Genomic DNA, 17,061 nt, shown 5'->3' with positions numbered 1-17,061 from the left:
ACTGAGAATTGAACTGGCAACCCTTTGGTTTGCAGGCCCAGCCAGGGTTGTCTTTTTTTTTTTTTTTAATGTTGAATCTGATCTCTAATTTTTTTGCAAAGTACTTATCACTTTGGAGATGTTACCCCCCCCCCCTGCCCCCCCCCATTTCATGGTTGTCTTCTGCTAAAAGCACAGTTATCTTTGTGTTGTCACCTAAATGGCCTCGCTCATCTCCATCCTCTGTGCGGGCTCCCCATCCTTCAGCACCACCCCATTTGGCTCACTTCCATCAAAATCTGTCAGAAACTTGAACTTAAAACTCTATTAGGGCTAATAAGAGGGCATAGTACATTACAAGGGGGGGGATCCAGAAAGAGTGGAATTTATTTATAAAAAAATTGTGTATTTATTCTTATATGTTTCAACTTCAGTCACCTTCAAAATACTCTCCATTTAATGCAATACACCTGTCGAGGTTTTTTTTTCCACTGCTCAAAACAGTTTTTGAACTCATCAATTTTGATGGCTTTTAATTAGTATTTCTGCTGTTTTTTGTTTCACTTCTTTTACATCGGCAAAACATTTCCCTTTGAGGATGCTTCTCATCTGGGGAAACAAAAAAAGTTGTCTGGGGTGAGATCTGGTGAATGGGGGTTTGGGCAGGTGGGCCATGTGGTTTCTAGTCAAAAACTGCTGAATACTCAGCGTGGTGAGGGCAGGTATGCACATAAATCACCCATCATGAAATGGGCAAACGCACTGAGTCTCAAAAAACAGTACCTGAAGCTGAGTGCAGCCTTTCACAGGAATGTCAGTGGTACACTATACAGATGGGTTCCTCGAACACTCACCTAGCAGGGGAAGCCTTTGCTACAAGGGGCCCACCCTTCAGAAGATAATCCCATTTTTTTGTTTGTTTGTTTTTACACAACCAGAAGATGATTCCAGTTTTAAAACAAATCTTAGTAATGACTATAGAGTGATTTTATTGAACTAACATGAATATTTTATTTTCTTTTTAGGTATCATTGCCCGATGCCTAAGATCTTTTATGTTCAACTGACTGTAGGAAATAATGAATTTTTTGGGGAAGGGAAGACTCGGCAAGCTGCTAGACACAACGCCGCCATGAAAGCCCTCCAAGCACTGCAGAATGAGCCCCTTCCAGAAAAATCTCCTCAGGTGTGGTGCTGCTGCATGTGACAGTCTCTTTCTGTAGGTCCCCAGTGAGATGATTGAAAAGACAAAGAAATGCATTTTTACACATAGAAGAAACAATCTGTTCTGATAGGAAAGAAAACAAGAGTGGTGCTCTCCTCTGATTTGCTTCTCAGATTACCTGTCTACTGTACTAGACGTGTGTTCCTGCCAGGAGGACCTTGCGTTTGAGAACTTTGGTTCACCTATGGAGTACACTTCCCAGGCAGCTCAGGATTTTGGAATGTGTACAAGTATGAGAAATAACATTCATTTACCTTGCATTTAATGCTACTTTTTTTTTTTTAGCATAGATTATATTGTGTTGATCTGGAATCAAGGAAATTAAAGTGGATATGATCTTTTAGATTTTTTCAGTCCTACTTAATTTTTACAAATGAGGATATTGAGGTTATTCTTGAGTAATTTTACCTGTTCTCATGGCTTTAGCTGTTGACTGCAAAATAGAATCTCCACCTCAGCCATATTTTTTTAGAAGTTCTTTTCTTATCGAGTGTTCCACTTAGTTATTTCAAACTGTACAGTTTCCCAAGCCTGTTGTTTCTCTGCCTCTGAGGTTGGTCTTGGTTAATAGCGCACTTGCGTATTTCCCCCCGTATGCATTCATTAGGGTGTGTGTCTGTTTTCCCACTGCATCGTAAGCCTCCTGGTAGAAGGACTGCTCTACCTCTGTTACTTGTGCTCTGTTCAGCATATCTGAGGTCCTCCCTCCAGAAATAGGTGTTAAATAAGTAAGGGAAGGGTGCCAGGACTAGATCCAGAGCTCCGGAATCCTGGTTTACATCCTATACTCTTTCTACAGCTTAGTTTTCATAGAAGATTAAATTCCATGTTATAACACCAGTGGAGGTACAGAGTGTGTGTGTGTGTGTGTGTGTGTGTGTGTGCGCGTGTGTGTGAAGTGGGTGGGGGATAGAGATTTCTGGAGAACTAGATGAACTCAAATTAGTGTATGGTTGAGTAAAAACTTTCACATGCAGCATTTATTCTTTACTTTGAGGAAACCCCCCCCCAAAAAGCAAATAAAAAAGAGCCTCATAGCAAAGTGCTTGGCTGCTGTGGTTACCTAGGAATCCGTGAGAACCAGTCTGTGGTTTTCTGTATGTCATTGTAGTTTCTTTTAGACTGTGCACAAAGTTACAAAGTGTAGATTCCATGTCATCCTTTTTTTTTGTGATTTAGAATGGCGAATCTGGAAAAGAAATGGATGATGACAAAGATGCAAATAAATCTGAGATCAGCTTAGTGTTTGAAATTGCTCTGAAGCGAAATATGCCTGTCAGTTTTGAGGTATGTTCTCAGTAGAGACCTTCTAACCCTCCTAAACCTGTTTGTCATTAACTTCAACCAACAAATAAATAAAATTAACTGGTATACTAGTATCCTGAGTTAATGTGCTTCTTTATGCTCACTCTGGGAAGAATAGAACTTATTATTGATTTTTATTAAATGTATTGGGGTGACATTGGTTAACAGGATCATACAGGTTTCAAGTGTACATTTCTGTGACACATGATCTGCATACTGTATTGTTTGCCCGCCACCTGAAGCCAGTCTGTCTTCTCTCTCCACCCCGCACCACCCTCCTGCCCCTGGCAACCACCACACTGCTGTCTGTGCCCATGGTTTCAGTTTGATATCCCACATGTGAGTGAAATCATATGGTTAGAACTTATTATAATGTCATGGATTCCTGCTGACCTCTGTGGCTTTTTAATGTAAAATCATCTTTATGTGTATTTCAGTTTTCATCATCAAATGTATTTTCTGAGTGTAAGTTAATTTGTAGCATTCTAGAGAATTTGGTGTTTTTAATAGAATCAAATAGAAAATATCCCAGGTACTGTTCAGTGACACATATGTGATAATAACAATTTTTTTATATTTGCCAAAATACGTTTAAATTTTACTAAGCCACTAAGTAAGCAGCTGTCTACTTTGCAAGCAGCAACAGATAAATATGTCCCAAAATGTTTACAAAATTATGTGAAATTTCAACGAGAAAAATGTTTTAATTATCATAGTACCTCCTATATCAAGAAATTCTTACTTTTCAACTCAAATATCTAGAAAATTGGCAAAACCCAGGAAATAAGCTGAAACAGTCGTGGAGTATCCTCCTTCAAATTGTTCACCTTCCAGAAAGCTCCCACGTTTAACTCACTCACAGGATCCACTAACCTCGGCTGAGAATCTGTCTGCTTTCTCCTTAGATGGAATTCCAACAGACTGGGCTGTCTGATGTCAGCCTGTAGCAGATTAAAAGCAGCAAAATGGGGAAGGCAGGGACAGGATATACTTTACTGCTTATAGGCCCAGCAAGAAATGATAGGGACAGGATGGAAAACCAGATGAAGTAATTGCAGGTACTCAAAAACTGTTGGGTTTGGGACCTTTAAAGGTTGCAATGAATAAGAACAGTTTTATAAGTCCTGAAAGTCCTTGGCAGGATCATTATATATTATTGTTCAAATGGTGATCTAATGTCAGTAAACCAGTTTTTTCTTTTTCTTTTTAAATTCAGGAGCATGTCCAAGAAAGTAGTTAACATAAACAGTTTTGGTATTTCAACTAGTAATACTTAGAAAGTATGCTTATTATAAATTCCTTATCCTTAGCATTGTTGAATTATTGAGCTATTGTTGTTTTTTATTTTTGTATTGGTATCCAAAAAGACAAACTTTTAATATAATGTTAGATAATAAACTATTTAAATAGGGTACCTTTTATAGGTCAGAATTTTGAAAGAGATCGAAGTTTTGAGTACTTAGGTTTTAGAACACTTCTTTCCTTGAAAAGTTGGTTTCAAAGAGCGCATTAGTACTGGGTTTGGGAATATTCAGAGCTGACAGATTCATAATCTGTTGCTCTAGAAAGCTAAGTGTTTCTATGGCATATCCACTTACCTTCTTAGGTCATGTCACAGAAAGTAAGCATTCCTTTCCTTAAAACAGCCTTTGAGGTCTATGTCAGATGTAGGTCAGTGTCCACCCACCAACTGTTTCTGAGTGGCTGCCTCAGGCAATATGCCTGCTGGCTTACAGAACTCCAGTCAACCTCCAGTAACTTACTCGTCGGAGGAGAGAATGGCAAATGTGCACATTGTCATTCCTGATGTCCTGTGTACGTAATCTAATGTGGTATGTTTTATGTTTTTAATTTTTTGTTCCATAAGAAATGGGTAACCATAGAATTGACTGTTTTAATAGTTAAAAAAACAATCTTGAGCATGAATTGAATGTTTACATTTATTTATTTATTTATTTATTTATTTATGTTTTAAAGATTTTATTTTACTTACTTTTAGAGAGAGGGGAAGGGAAGGAGAAAGAGAGGGAGAGAAACGTTACTGTGTGGTTGCCTCTTGGCACACCCCCTCCTGGGTATCTGACCTGAAATCCAGGTATGTGTCCTGACTTGGAATCAAACCAGCAACCCTTTGGTTCACCAGGCAGCACCCAATCCACTGAGCCATATCAGCCAGGGCTGAATGTGTTTATTTAGATTTCTGTATTTCCAACTTACAGTTAAGTAGTCTTTATTTTAAAAATTTATAATTTGGGCATAATTCTTAATTTCAGTTTTGATTATGACATGAACATTAAACAACATCCAAGCTGTAAGAACACATCTTAAGTACCTGTATGTTATTTAATATTGTATTTATGTTTTATAGGTTATTAAAGAAAGTGGACCACCCCATATGAAAAGCTTTGTTACTCGGGTGTCAGTGGGAGAGTTCTCTGCCGAAGGAGAGGGAAATAGCAAAAAACTTTCCAAGAAGCGCGCTGCAACCACTGTCTTACAGGAGCTTAGGAAACTTCCACCTCTTCCTGTGGTTGAAAAGCCAAAACTATTTTTTAAAAAACGCCCTAAAACAATAGTCAAAGTAAGTATGGGCTTGTGAATGTTAGTAAGCTTTACTGTGTGAATATTATGATAACTATAGATAAAAGTTTTTTCCATTGGGCAGGTGTCTAAACCTATAGCTTCTATAGGTTCAGAATCAGGGTTGGACATGTGACTGTAAATCAGTAACAATTCCATATTGCTTTTTAGACATTTGTATATCTGTGTTTGTTCATCAGATAATACCTTACATACTTAGAATTTTTTTATGGCTTAATACTACTTTCCTGTTCATTATCACCTTTAGTGTAATTCTCTTCATGACTATTTAAGGTAGAGGGTACTACCCCTCATTTTACAAATTAGGTTTTTATGTAACACATTTAAAGCATTTGCTCGCTTCCAGTCACCTGTTGCATGGAGCAACCTGGACTACTCTGATCTCTAACCCAGTGTTCTTTCTGCATACCACACTGTTACATAGTATGTTTTTAGGATATTTGAAATGGTTGTAGGATACAGGGTAGAAATCATGAAGAATGCAGACCCCGTGACAGCCGCAGCAGCTAGTGAATACGAAGTACCTTGTGTGCGGGACTTAGTTCCAGACTCTGTGCTTTATCAACTCATCTTCATGGGAGCCCTGGAGGCAAATGCTGGTATTTTGTTTCCACTCTTTCAGCCATGTGTGCCTTGCCAAAGAAGGATATAGAACACACAGCTTTTTCCAGATGACTCTTTTTTTTTAATGGATCAAATTTTATTTACATTAATCAGAAAAGGGAGGCAAAAGTCAGAGAAATTAGATGAACTGGTACTAGGAACAGGACAGTGCCCATGGGTGTTCAGTATACATGACATAAATGGGACTCTAGTTCTGTTTGCAGAGAAAGGCTTCCCACTGTGTCAGTAGCCTGCTCTGCATCCCTCAGTTAGCAGGCTTCTTCTCATCAATCTCTACAAATCAAGGGTTGCAGAAATGAAGTACTTTTTATCTTTCATGCATTTGTTTTGTTTAACTCCTCCCGTAGCATCTTTTATACCTTTATGCCTTTGCTATATTTAAAAATATGTATTTACCTAAATGACTATAAAAATACTTACTCTTTTTAATGAGTGCTATCCTTACATCACTGAGAAGATGTAGGCTGTGTGTTCCCTGAAATAGTATTCTACATTATGTGTAAGGTAGACTAAAAATAAATGCCAGATAGATCCCCTCCTCATGAGTCCCTGAGGTTCTGAGGAGGACTGGCTTTCATCTGCTCCCCACAGTCGGGGTGGATGGGGCTGTGAAGAACATGGCTTTTGGAGTCAGTTTGGCGTGTGTCTCCGCATGGCCCAAGCAAGTTAGCTAACTTTTCTAATCTTACGTTTCCTCATTTATAATGCATGAGTAATTATTATGAAGTATTTATTAGTAATACAAATAATAAGTACCCAATAAATATTAACTTTGTTATTTGATATCTGATTTTGTCTATTCATAGTTATATGTATGTGAATATATCCATGGTCTGTTTTCTTAAATCTTTTTATGTATAAAATTTGTAGCTTATCTATGATGGAAGAACAGTGTTCTATGTCAGAATGGCAGCACAGTAACCTTTATCTAATTTATTCAACTGAATCTAATCTTAACACATTAACAATAATAAACCATTAAGCTATAAAAGATCTGTACATTTTTATAGTAGGGTATAGATATAACTCTTATTAATTTTAACTGTAGCCATTAAAAGCAAAATTATTATTTGAATACTATTCTTCAGAGAGGGGAGAAAGATTTTGAATTCTCATAATTATTTGCTGCTAACTCTAGTATATAAGAATATTATTCCAGAGCTTTCTTCCTGTCCACCATTTGGATCTCAGCTTAAACTTACTTATTTAGGTGGCAGACTGGTACAGCCACTATGGAAAATAGTATCAAATTTCCTCAGAAAGCTAAAAACAGAACTGCCTTTTGACCCAGCAATTCCACTGCTAGGATTATATCTTAAGAACCCTGAAACACCAATCCAAAAGAACCTATGCACCCTAATGTTCATAGCACCACAATTTACAATAGCCAAGTGCTGGAAGCAACTTAGGTGCCCATCAGTAAATGAGTGGATAAAAAACTATGGTACATTTACACAATGGAATTCTACGCAGCAGCAAGAAGGAGCATTTATGTATATGTCTTATGGACTTAGGCTTTTGTTTCTTGTGGGCAAATACTTATGAGTGGAATGGCTTAGTCATCTAGTAGGTATGTATTCAATGTTTTAGGAAACTGCCAATAATTTTTCAAAGGGATTATTCTATTTTACATTCTCATCAACCATGTGTGTGATTCTTGTTGCTGCACATCCTAACATGTATAGTCTTAAATTTCAGTCATTCAAATACATGTGTTTTGTATCTCATTGTGGTTTGATTTTACATTTCTCTTGTGACTAATGACATGAGCATGAGTGTTTAGTAGCATGTGAGGCTTGATGAGGTGTTCAAATCTTTTGCCCACCTAAAAATTTTTGGTTGCCCTTTTTAAATGACAAATTTAATACTGAATTTTGAGAAGTCTTTATACATTCTGGATACAAGTTCTTTATCAGATATGTAGTTTATAAATATTTTCTCCAAGCCTATGACTGTTTTTTTCAAAGAACGGAAGTTAATAATTTTGAGTAAGTCTAGTTTATTATTGTTATTTTATGGAATGTGATTTTTGGTGTTATATCTAAGAAATTTTCATGCAACCAAGTCACAAAAACTTCCCCTGTATTTTCTTCTGGATTTTTTACAGTTTTAGATATTACATTTAAATCTTTGAGCCATTTTGAGGTAATTTTTTGAAAAGCATATGAAGTATGTATTTAAAAAAAAATTTTTGCACCTGAATATCCACTAGTTCTAGTACCATTGGTTGAAAAGACTACCCTTTATCCACTGAATTGCTTTTGCACCTTTTTCAAAAATCAATTGGCCCTATAGGTGAGGATCTATTCCTGAATGCTGTTCTGTTTCATTGGTCTCTGTCTGTATTTATGCCGATAGTGTGCATACTGTCTGGATTACCGTAACTTTATTGAACTTGAAATCAGTTTGATTTCCCCAACTTTGACCTTTTTTGCAGAGTTGTTTTGGTTATTTGTTCTTTCCATTCCATATGACTTTTAGCATTGGCTTATTAGTTATTACCAAAAAAAAGCCTGCTGGGATTTTGATCAGGAAATGACCTGATAGATCAGTTTGAGGAAAGTTAACATTTTAACAATATTGAGTCTTCTGACCCATGAGCATGTTTCTCCATTTTTGAGATCTTACTTAATTTCAGCGGTGTTAGGGTTTTATATAAATTGTATCATACTATATGTATTCTGTGCTTGCTTTTCTCACTTAACGTCTTTTTTTTTCCCTGGAATTCATTCATCTTGATGCTTGTAGCAATACTTCTCCATTTTCACTGCAGTATGTCATTCCATTGTATGAATATACTATAATTTATCTATTCTTTTTATGAATATTTAGGGGTTTTTTTGCTATTTCAAATAAGGTAGCAATGGATATTCTTGAACTTATGATGTAGCACATATGGGTGACAGTTTTCTAGGGTATAGACATGTAATGATTAGACTACTAGGGATACATGTATCTTCTTTGGCTTTAGTAGGCATTGTCAAGTTGTTTTCCATTTTATGTTACTATTAGCACTGTGTAAGTTTCTTTTATTCCTTGTCCTCACCAAGTGAGGCTGTCAAACTTTTTAATTTTTGCTAAATTGATGAGTGTGAAATAGTATCTCATTGTGGTTTTAATATGCATTTTCTGAGTCCTAATGAGATTATCTTTTCATATATGCTTTTTAGCTGTTAAATATCTGTTTATATTTTTTGCCTATTTTTCTTTTAGATTATATTTTTCTTAATACCTTTTGGGAGTTTAAAAAATATATTTTAGATACTTGGTTTATCTTTTTTAGTTATATGTATTGTAAATATCTCTTTCCAATTCATGGCTTATCTTCTATTCTTTGGTGTTTTTTAATGAATAGAAGTATGAAATAGCTGTACTGAAGAATTTAAAAGCAGAATAGTTGACCCAATTTATCAATAATACCTCTGAGCCATAAGTCCCATACAAGCCTTAGTTTCAGATCTGTTTTTATGCTTTTCCTCCATAAATCTTTACAAATGACTCTCATTTATCTTCTCTAGTCACAGTTCTGGGGTGTAAGGGAGGAGGAGAGAACCACTTTCAGGATCCAATAACAAGTTTTACAAGCATGTTTTGAAATTTTTTGTTACATTGTTCTTTAGGCTGGACCAGAATATGGTCAAGGAATGAACCCCATTAGCCGCCTGGCTCAAATTCAACAGGCCAAAAAGGAGAAGGAGCCAGACTATGTTTTGCTTTCAGAGAGAGGAATGCCTCGACGTCGGGAATTTGTGATGCAGGTATTTCTAACTTTTATATGAGAAGAGTTTTTTTTAACTATTGAAAAAATCTAGGAATCTGCAGGTTGGAATAGAGATACGGGGGAAAGGCCAACTAGGAATGAATAGCACAAAGTAACACTATCTACCCTTAGAGAATTTATTCCCTTCAGGCCCTGGTTGAAACATTCAAGTGTCAAGGACATGTTAGAATAGACAGAAGAGTTTTGAAGGGCCTGAGTTCACACAGGTTGTTGAGCCCAGAGTTTATCATTTAGAAGGCTTGTCTCTATCTTACTGTGTTACAATGTGCAGCCAGAGTCTATTAACTATTGGGACTAGGAGACAGATGGAATTAGAAACAAAATTGAGAAGGATGGATGTAAATGGAACTGGGCCAAGAGCATGAACTTTGGGTTTTCAGGAAAGTTAGGAAAGAGAGCTACCTAGCTGTCTCCCTAACCATGGTGAGGACTGAGGGACTCAGAGTTGCTGAGAGTTTCAGCTGTGGTGTTGTGCAGCCAAGAAAATTGGAGTGTGCTTGCTACTGTGTTGGCAGAAGGGTGGGGACTGGCAACAAGGTAGACTACCTGAAATGCCCTCCTTCTTTCACGTCCTATCTGTGCTTCTGTGGTTGCCAGCTCAAGCCCCAGTGATGAAGAAACATTTCATTTTTATTATGAAAATTTCGAGCATATCCAAAGGTAGATATAGTTAATAGCATACTATGAAGAATAATGTAATGGCATGTTGGGGAATATGCCCATCATCCAGACACAACATTTTAGGTTTTTTACCACACTTGCTTCAGCTGTTAATTTTTCTTTTCTTCCTCCCTCCCTCCCTTCTTTTCCTAAAGAATTTCAAAGCTGATTTCTAACTATGTTATTTCAACCTACACATTACTTAGTGTGTATCTCTAAAAAATGTAAGTTTTTCTTACATTAGGCATGATTCATTAGAATTATATCATAAATAAGTCTATATTTAAATTATCCTTTTTGTCTTCAAGCTCTTTTTGTTGTAATTGGCTTGTCAAAGAAACTTTTTCCAATCAAACCCATGGATCTTACCTTTAATACAGTCCAGTTAAAATGAACAGATATTTATTAAGTTGTGACCATAGGGGAGAAATTTTAATACTCTAGCAGGGTCTGTCATGTTGATGAACTTTTCATGCCTATCTAAACTATACCTAACTTCCTTATTCATAGTCTTTATATTTCTTTATCTCAAAGTATCTAATACAGTGGTCTGTATATAATAGGACCTTAGTAAACCTTTGAGCATATTTGCTGCTACCTGTCTGCCTGGTTGAGAGCTAGTATATTTGGCTTTTGTTGGAGATATAAATGTATGATGTAGTCACAGATGAACCACTGTTTGGAACCTAGACATCCACAGAGGGGAATTCGTCTGTCATTAGCAAGGCATTATGTTCTAGATGTCATTAGGACCCAGAACAGCATTGTTCTAGTATCTTCACCTTGTGAAATATATGTGCCAGTTTTTTCTTTTTACACTCTTAGAGTTAAAGAATTCTAGAAAGTATCCTTTGACCTCCAAAGCTTGAAAAAAATTACCTAAATTTTAGACCTGTATTAAAAATAAAAACTAGCTTTGACTATGGGGAATATTGAGTACCCCTTTTGAAAGAGGAATTTAGAGTACCTTACGCCAGCTTCCATTTTATGGGTGTTCATAAACATTCTAGTGAAATGGGAACATTCGGCTATATTTTTACATGTTTTCACGCTGAATTCATACTGTTTTTCCCTCTTCTGGGAGTCCCAGTGGATTCATTACTGTATTGCAGCAACTTTATCAAAGTGAAGGCTTTTGCATAAACTGCTTAGGCAATATTATAATTTGTTAAAATTGAACATGGAAATAAAATATCTAGAGATAATATGCTAATATTTATTTATCGCCAAAATGTAAACTTGTGTGTTGTGACCCATATGCAGTTACTTGTATTGATTGCTAGATGAAAGAAAATCTTCGATGTCATTATTTGGGTATTAGTTGCAGGGCAAATTTCTTAAAGCTTTTTATTTTTTTAGACATAGATTTAAAAAATTTTTTCAAAATGAAAAATAATGCTAACTAAATTGCATATCAGCACATTGTATCATATAATGTTAATTTTTCTACTTGTGATTAAGATCTCTAGGTTTTTAAAATATATAAGCAAATTTTATCGATTTTGTTTTTGACTCAGTGAAATATAATAAATTGTTCGGCAAAAGTGTTTAGAAGTCTTTTGTTAGGTTTTTGAGTTGTTGATTTATTTAAATTATTTTCTAAAATAACTAGTCTGAAATTTACTGCATAGCAAAATTGTACTTTGCAGAAAAATTAATATTTTAATATAAAAATCTTATGTATAATAGTTAAAATGTGTGAGGTTTCTGGGAAGATGACTTAAGAAGTTTATTGCATACTTGCTGGGCTTTTATATAGAAGTGATTTTTTAATAATATATTTTATTGATTATGCCATTACAGTTGTTCCATTTTCCCTCCTTCATTCCCCTCCACCCTGCACACCTCCTCCCACCCACATTCCCCCTCTTTGGTTCATGTTCATGTGTCATAAGTTCGTTAGCTTCTACATTTCCCATACTATTCTTGCCCTCCCCTTTCTATTTTCTCCCCACTGTCTATGCTACTTATTCTCTGGACCTTCTCCCCCACTCTCTGCCTCCCACTCCCCTGTTGCTAACCCTCCATGTGATCTCCATTCCTGTGGCTCCACACCTGTTCTAGCTGTCTGCTTAGCTTGCTTTTGTCTTAGGTGTGGTTGTTAATAACTGAGTTTGCTGTTCTTTCACTGTTCATATTTTTTATCTTCTTTTTCTTAGATAAGTCCCTTTAACATTTCATATCATAAGGGCTTGGTGATGATGACCTCCTTAAACTTGACCTTATCTGAGAAGCATTTTATCTGCCCTTCCATTCTAAATGAAAGCTTTGCTGGATAGAGCAATCTTGGATGTAGGCCTTTGGATTTCATGACTTGGAATACTTCTTTCCAGCCCCTTCTTGCCTGTAAGGTCTCTTTTGAGAAATCACCTGACAGTCTGATGGGAAGTCCTTTGTAGGTGACTGTCCCCTTATCTCTTGCTGCTTGTAGGATTCTCCCCTTCATTTTAATCTTGGGGAATGTAATTCTGATGTGCCCTGGTGTGTTCCTTCTTTGGGTCCAACTTCTTTGGGACTCTCTGAGCTTCCTGGATTTCCTGGAAGTCTATTTCCTTTGCCAGATTGGGGAAGTTCTCCTTTATTATTTGTTCAAATAAGTTTTCCACTTGTGGCTGTTCCTCTTCCCCTTCAGGTACCCCTATAATTCAGATGTTGGAACGTTTAAAGATGTCCTGGAGGTTCCTGAGCCTCTCCTCATTTTTTTGAATTCTTGTTTCTTCATCCTTTTCTGTTCAGTCATTTTTTTCTTCCTTCTGGTCCACTCTATTGATTTGAGTCCCAGTTTCCTTTCCATCACTATTGTTTTCCTGTGCATTTTCCTTCATTTCACTTAGCGTAGCCTTCATTTTTTCATCTAATTTGCAACCAAAATCAACCAGGTCTGTGAGCATCCTGTTCACCAGTCTTTTGAATTGCACATCTGATAGATTGGCTATCTCTTGGTTGCTTAAAAGTATTGGCTCTGGGGCTTTGATTTGTTCTTCCATTTGAGCCATTTTTTGGGGGGGGTCTGCTTATGCCTGTTACATAGTGAGGGTCGGAGCCTTAGGTGTTCACCAGGGTGGGGCAATCCAGTGCATGGTTGCGATGCTGTATGTGGGGGTGGGGTCAGAGAGGGAACAATGGTGCTTGCTCTGCTTGTATTTAAGTCCCTTCTGCCGATGCCCACAAACAAATTGACCCCTTATGGTGCTGATTTTTGTGTGGGTGGGCTTGTGTACAGTTTAGGACCCTGTGGGTCTTTCCAAGGAACTCTCCTGTGAGGCTGGGAGTCTCTTCTGGCACCTCCGCCCCCACAAGTGTTTTCAATCAGTGCTTTTAGGCTTTATTTCCTGGCGCTGGGGCCCTAGGTTGCGTGGTCCGTTTTGCTGCATGTTTTTGCCTTGTTTATCTGCACGCAAATGTGTAACCGCAGTCAGCCAGTGGCCTTGTGCGCCTTACTGGGTCTGCTCCTTTCCTCCCTGCGCCTGGGTCTGCCAGCCACTGCTTTTTCCTGCTGGGACCCTTCTCTTCAGGCCACCGACTCCGCCCCTCTTACTGGTCTGGATGAATGGTGTTGGACTTTAGTGCAGTTCAATATTCTGTCTGTTCTGGTTGTGCTTTTGTTTCTAAATCTTTGTTGTCCTTAATTTTGGTTGTGCAAGGAGGCACAGTATTTTCACCTACACTTCCATCTTGGCCGGAAGTCCCTAGAAGTGATTTGTTTTAAGTGAGTGCTGTTAGCATGGAATCAAAGTCCTTCAGCACAGCAGTCTTTTATAATTTTATTTTATTTTTATTAAAAATTTTTTTATATCAGTCTTAATACTAATAAATAACTTAAGGTTCCTGCTCAACAAACTAATGAACCATGTCTCTTTAAGAACTTGTGTGAGACAAGAGGTGGGTGAATGGGTGCCGCGGTCCGACTGCAGCAGGTCAAAGGGTCCCACAGGTGAGGGTAGGCGTCGGCGCTGGGTAACAGACGACAACATGCCTCAAAGGACAGTGAAGCTCTGTTCCGTTTATTGCAAGTACAAGCAGGTTTTTATATTTTCATTTTAGGTAGTGATTAACATTTGCAGTATAACATGATCATTTAAGCAGAAAAAATTAATACAAAGGTAATCAGGAAAAGTATGAAAGTTCCCATAGATTCAGTTATAATAAAGAAAGATTATTTTGACCAGGAGAGCTATTAATCAGACAATTAGAAGTATCTTATTGTATATTAAAGTTTCTCAGAATTTGTCATAGGGCAAAAGGATACGCTAGATTGAGTAGAGATAATAGGAAATTTATTATAAGGCCTTTGTGATGTTTAACTTAGCTATCTATCCTTTTCTGTCTAAAATGTTTCTCTGTGTACTATAAACTCTGATTCTTTAGTAACTGTTCCATTGATTGATTTTGTTTGAGATTCAAATGTAGACTGGCCTTGCATTTCTAGAGTAAACCAAACTTTGTCATGATTCTTTTTATATTTTCCTTTGTTTATTGTACTATTATATGGCTACTATTATAATGTACTATTATAATACAGTCAATGGAAACTGCTGTATTAATGGGTTAAGGAGATAAACCATGTAGTCATCATAATAAGTGAAGCAAAAGGATTCGATGAAACTCAATGTACATTTATAATAAAAACTCTTAGCAAAAGAAAAACTCTTAGAGAAAGAAGGAAACTTCCTTAATATGATAAAGGGTACTTTACAGAAAAAAAAAACAAAAAAAAACAAAAACCAAAAACCGTATAGCAAACCTCAGCAAACATTATATTTAATGTTGAAATTTTGAAAATAGAACACAACAAGGAAGACCTCTGTATTTACCAGTACCAAAGTTTATTAAACATAAACTTTGCATTTATGTTTATGGGTGAAATAGGTCTGTCAGTTTTCTTTCTTATACTGTTCTTGTTGGATTTTACAATCAAAGTGATTCTTCACTGAATAATTGAGGACTGATTTCTCTTTCTAATCTTGGATGAATTTTTGTAAGATTAGTTTTTTTTCCTTAAATACTGAGTAGAACTTGCTGGAAAGGATCTCAGTTATTTTGTGGAATTAAAAAAATTATCGTTTAATTTCTTTAGTAATAATAAGTCTGTACAGTTACTGGTTTGTTCTGTGCCAGTTTTTGATAATTATATCATTTAGGAATTTTTCCATTTTATCTTAATTTTCACAAAATTTTAGCTGAAGTATTTAATATTCCTATTATTTTATAATACTACAAAAGCTATTGTGATCTTCCATTTTCTTGTGTCTTCCCCCTCATCAGTCTTACCTTTGGTTTATCATTTTATTTTTTTTAATATATTCTATTGATTATACTATCACGTTTGTCCTATTTTCCTCCTTTATTCCCCCCCTTTATTTTCCCTGCACTGCCCCTCCCACCCACATTTGCCCTCCCCTTAGTTCATGTCCATGGGTTGTACATATAATTTCTTTGGCTTCTACATTTTTTGTACTGTTCTTAACCTCCCCCTGTCTATTTGTATCTCCTATTTATGTTTCTTATTCCCTGTGCCTTTTCCCCATTCTCTTCCCTCCCCCTCCCCACTGATAACCCTCCATGTAATCTCCTTTCTGTGATTCTGCTCCTGTTCTAGTTGTTTGCTGAGTTTGTTTCATTTGTTTTTTTTATGTTCAGTTGTTAATAGTTGTGAGTTTGTTGTCATTTTACTGTTCATAGTTTTTTATCTTCTTTTTTTCTTAGATAAGCCCCTTGAACATTTCATATAATAAGGGCTTGGTGATGATGAACTTCTTTAACTTAACCTTATGTGGGAAGGTTAAGAATGATAGCTTTACTGGATAGAGCAATCTTGGATGTAGGTCCTTGCCTTTCATGACTTGGAATGCTTATTTCCAGCCCCTTCTTGCCTATAAGGTTTCTTTTGAGAAATCAGCTGACTGTCTTATGGGAACTCCTTTGTAGGTAACTGTCTCCTCTCTCTTGCTGCTTTTAAGATTCTCCCCTTCATTTTAATCTTTTTTAAAAAATTTTTATTTATTTATCTTTAGAAGGGAAGGGAAGGAGAGAAGGAGAGAAATATCATTGTATGGTTGCTTCTGGTACATCCCCTGCTGGGAACTGGCCCCTGCTGGGAACTGGCCTGCAACCCAGGCATGTGCCCTGGCAGGGAACCGAACCGAGATCTTTTGGTTCTCAGGCCCGTGCTCAACCTTCATTTTAATCTTGAGTAATGTAATTATGATGTGCCTTGCTGTGTGCTTCTTCGGGAATAACTTCTGTGGGACTCTCTGAGCTTCCTGGACTTCCTGGAAGTCTACTTCTTTTGCCAGATTAGGGAAGCTCTCCTTCATTATTTTTACAAATAAGTTTTCAATTTCTTTCTCTTCCTCATCTCCTTCTGACTCCCCTATGATTCAGATGTTGGAATGTTGCAAGTTGTCCCAGAAGTTCCTGAGCCTCTCCTCATATTTCTGAATTCTCGTTTCTTCATTTTGTTCTGGTTCAATGTTTATTTCTTCCTTCTGCTCTAAACTTTTGTTTGAGTCCCGGTTTCCTTCCCTTCACTGTTGGTGCCCTGTACATTTTCCTTCATTTCACTTGCTGTAGCCTTCACTCTTTCCTCTATTTTGGGACCATACTTAACCATTTCTGTGAGCATCCTGATTACCAGTGTTTTAAATTGTGCATCTGATAGGTTGGCTAGCTCTTCGTTGTTTAGTTGTATTTTTTTCTGGAGCTTTGATCTGTTCTTTCATTTTGGGCCATTTTTTTTGTCTCTGTGCTCCTATTACATAATAAGGGGTGGAGCCTTAGGTGAATATACCAGGGCAGGGCAATGCAGGTTGCTGCTTTGTGATGCTGTATGGGCGGGAGGGGTCCAAAGGGAACAATACCGCTTGCTGGGCTCTTGGCCAGCTATC

The 17,061-nt window shown here is 36.9% G+C and overlaps 1 protein-coding gene across 9 annotated transcripts in view; it reads left to right on the top strand.

Annotated features, from left to right (window-relative positions):
* The window catches only part of STAU2 (staufen double-stranded RNA binding protein 2), a 365,226-nt gene that overhangs the window by 127,937 nt on the left and 220,228 nt on the right, over window positions 1-17,061 (top strand). For all 9 annotated transcript variants that reach the window (XM_053661197.1, XM_053661198.1, XM_053661195.1 and 6 more), the window contains 4 exons: window positions 1,005-1,164; window positions 2,383-2,490; window positions 4,877-5,089; window positions 9,354-9,491. In XM_053661197.1, the coding sequence (XP_053517172.1) occupies window positions 1,005-1,164; window positions 2,383-2,490; window positions 4,877-5,089; window positions 9,354-9,491 (619 nt within the window). The remainder of the gene's footprint in view (window positions 1-1,004; window positions 1,165-2,382; window positions 2,491-4,876; window positions 5,090-9,353; window positions 9,492-17,061) is intronic.

This window comes from Artibeus jamaicensis, unplaced genomic scaffold, assembly GCF_021234435.1.
Source record: "Artibeus jamaicensis isolate MK-2021 breed Jamaican fruit bat unplaced genomic scaffold, CSHL_Jam_final scaffold_916, whole genome shotgun sequence".
NCBI classification, from domain to species: Eukaryota; Metazoa; Chordata; class Mammalia; order Chiroptera; family Phyllostomidae; genus Artibeus; species Artibeus jamaicensis.
This window is presented reverse-complemented; position numbering and strand designations above follow the sequence as displayed.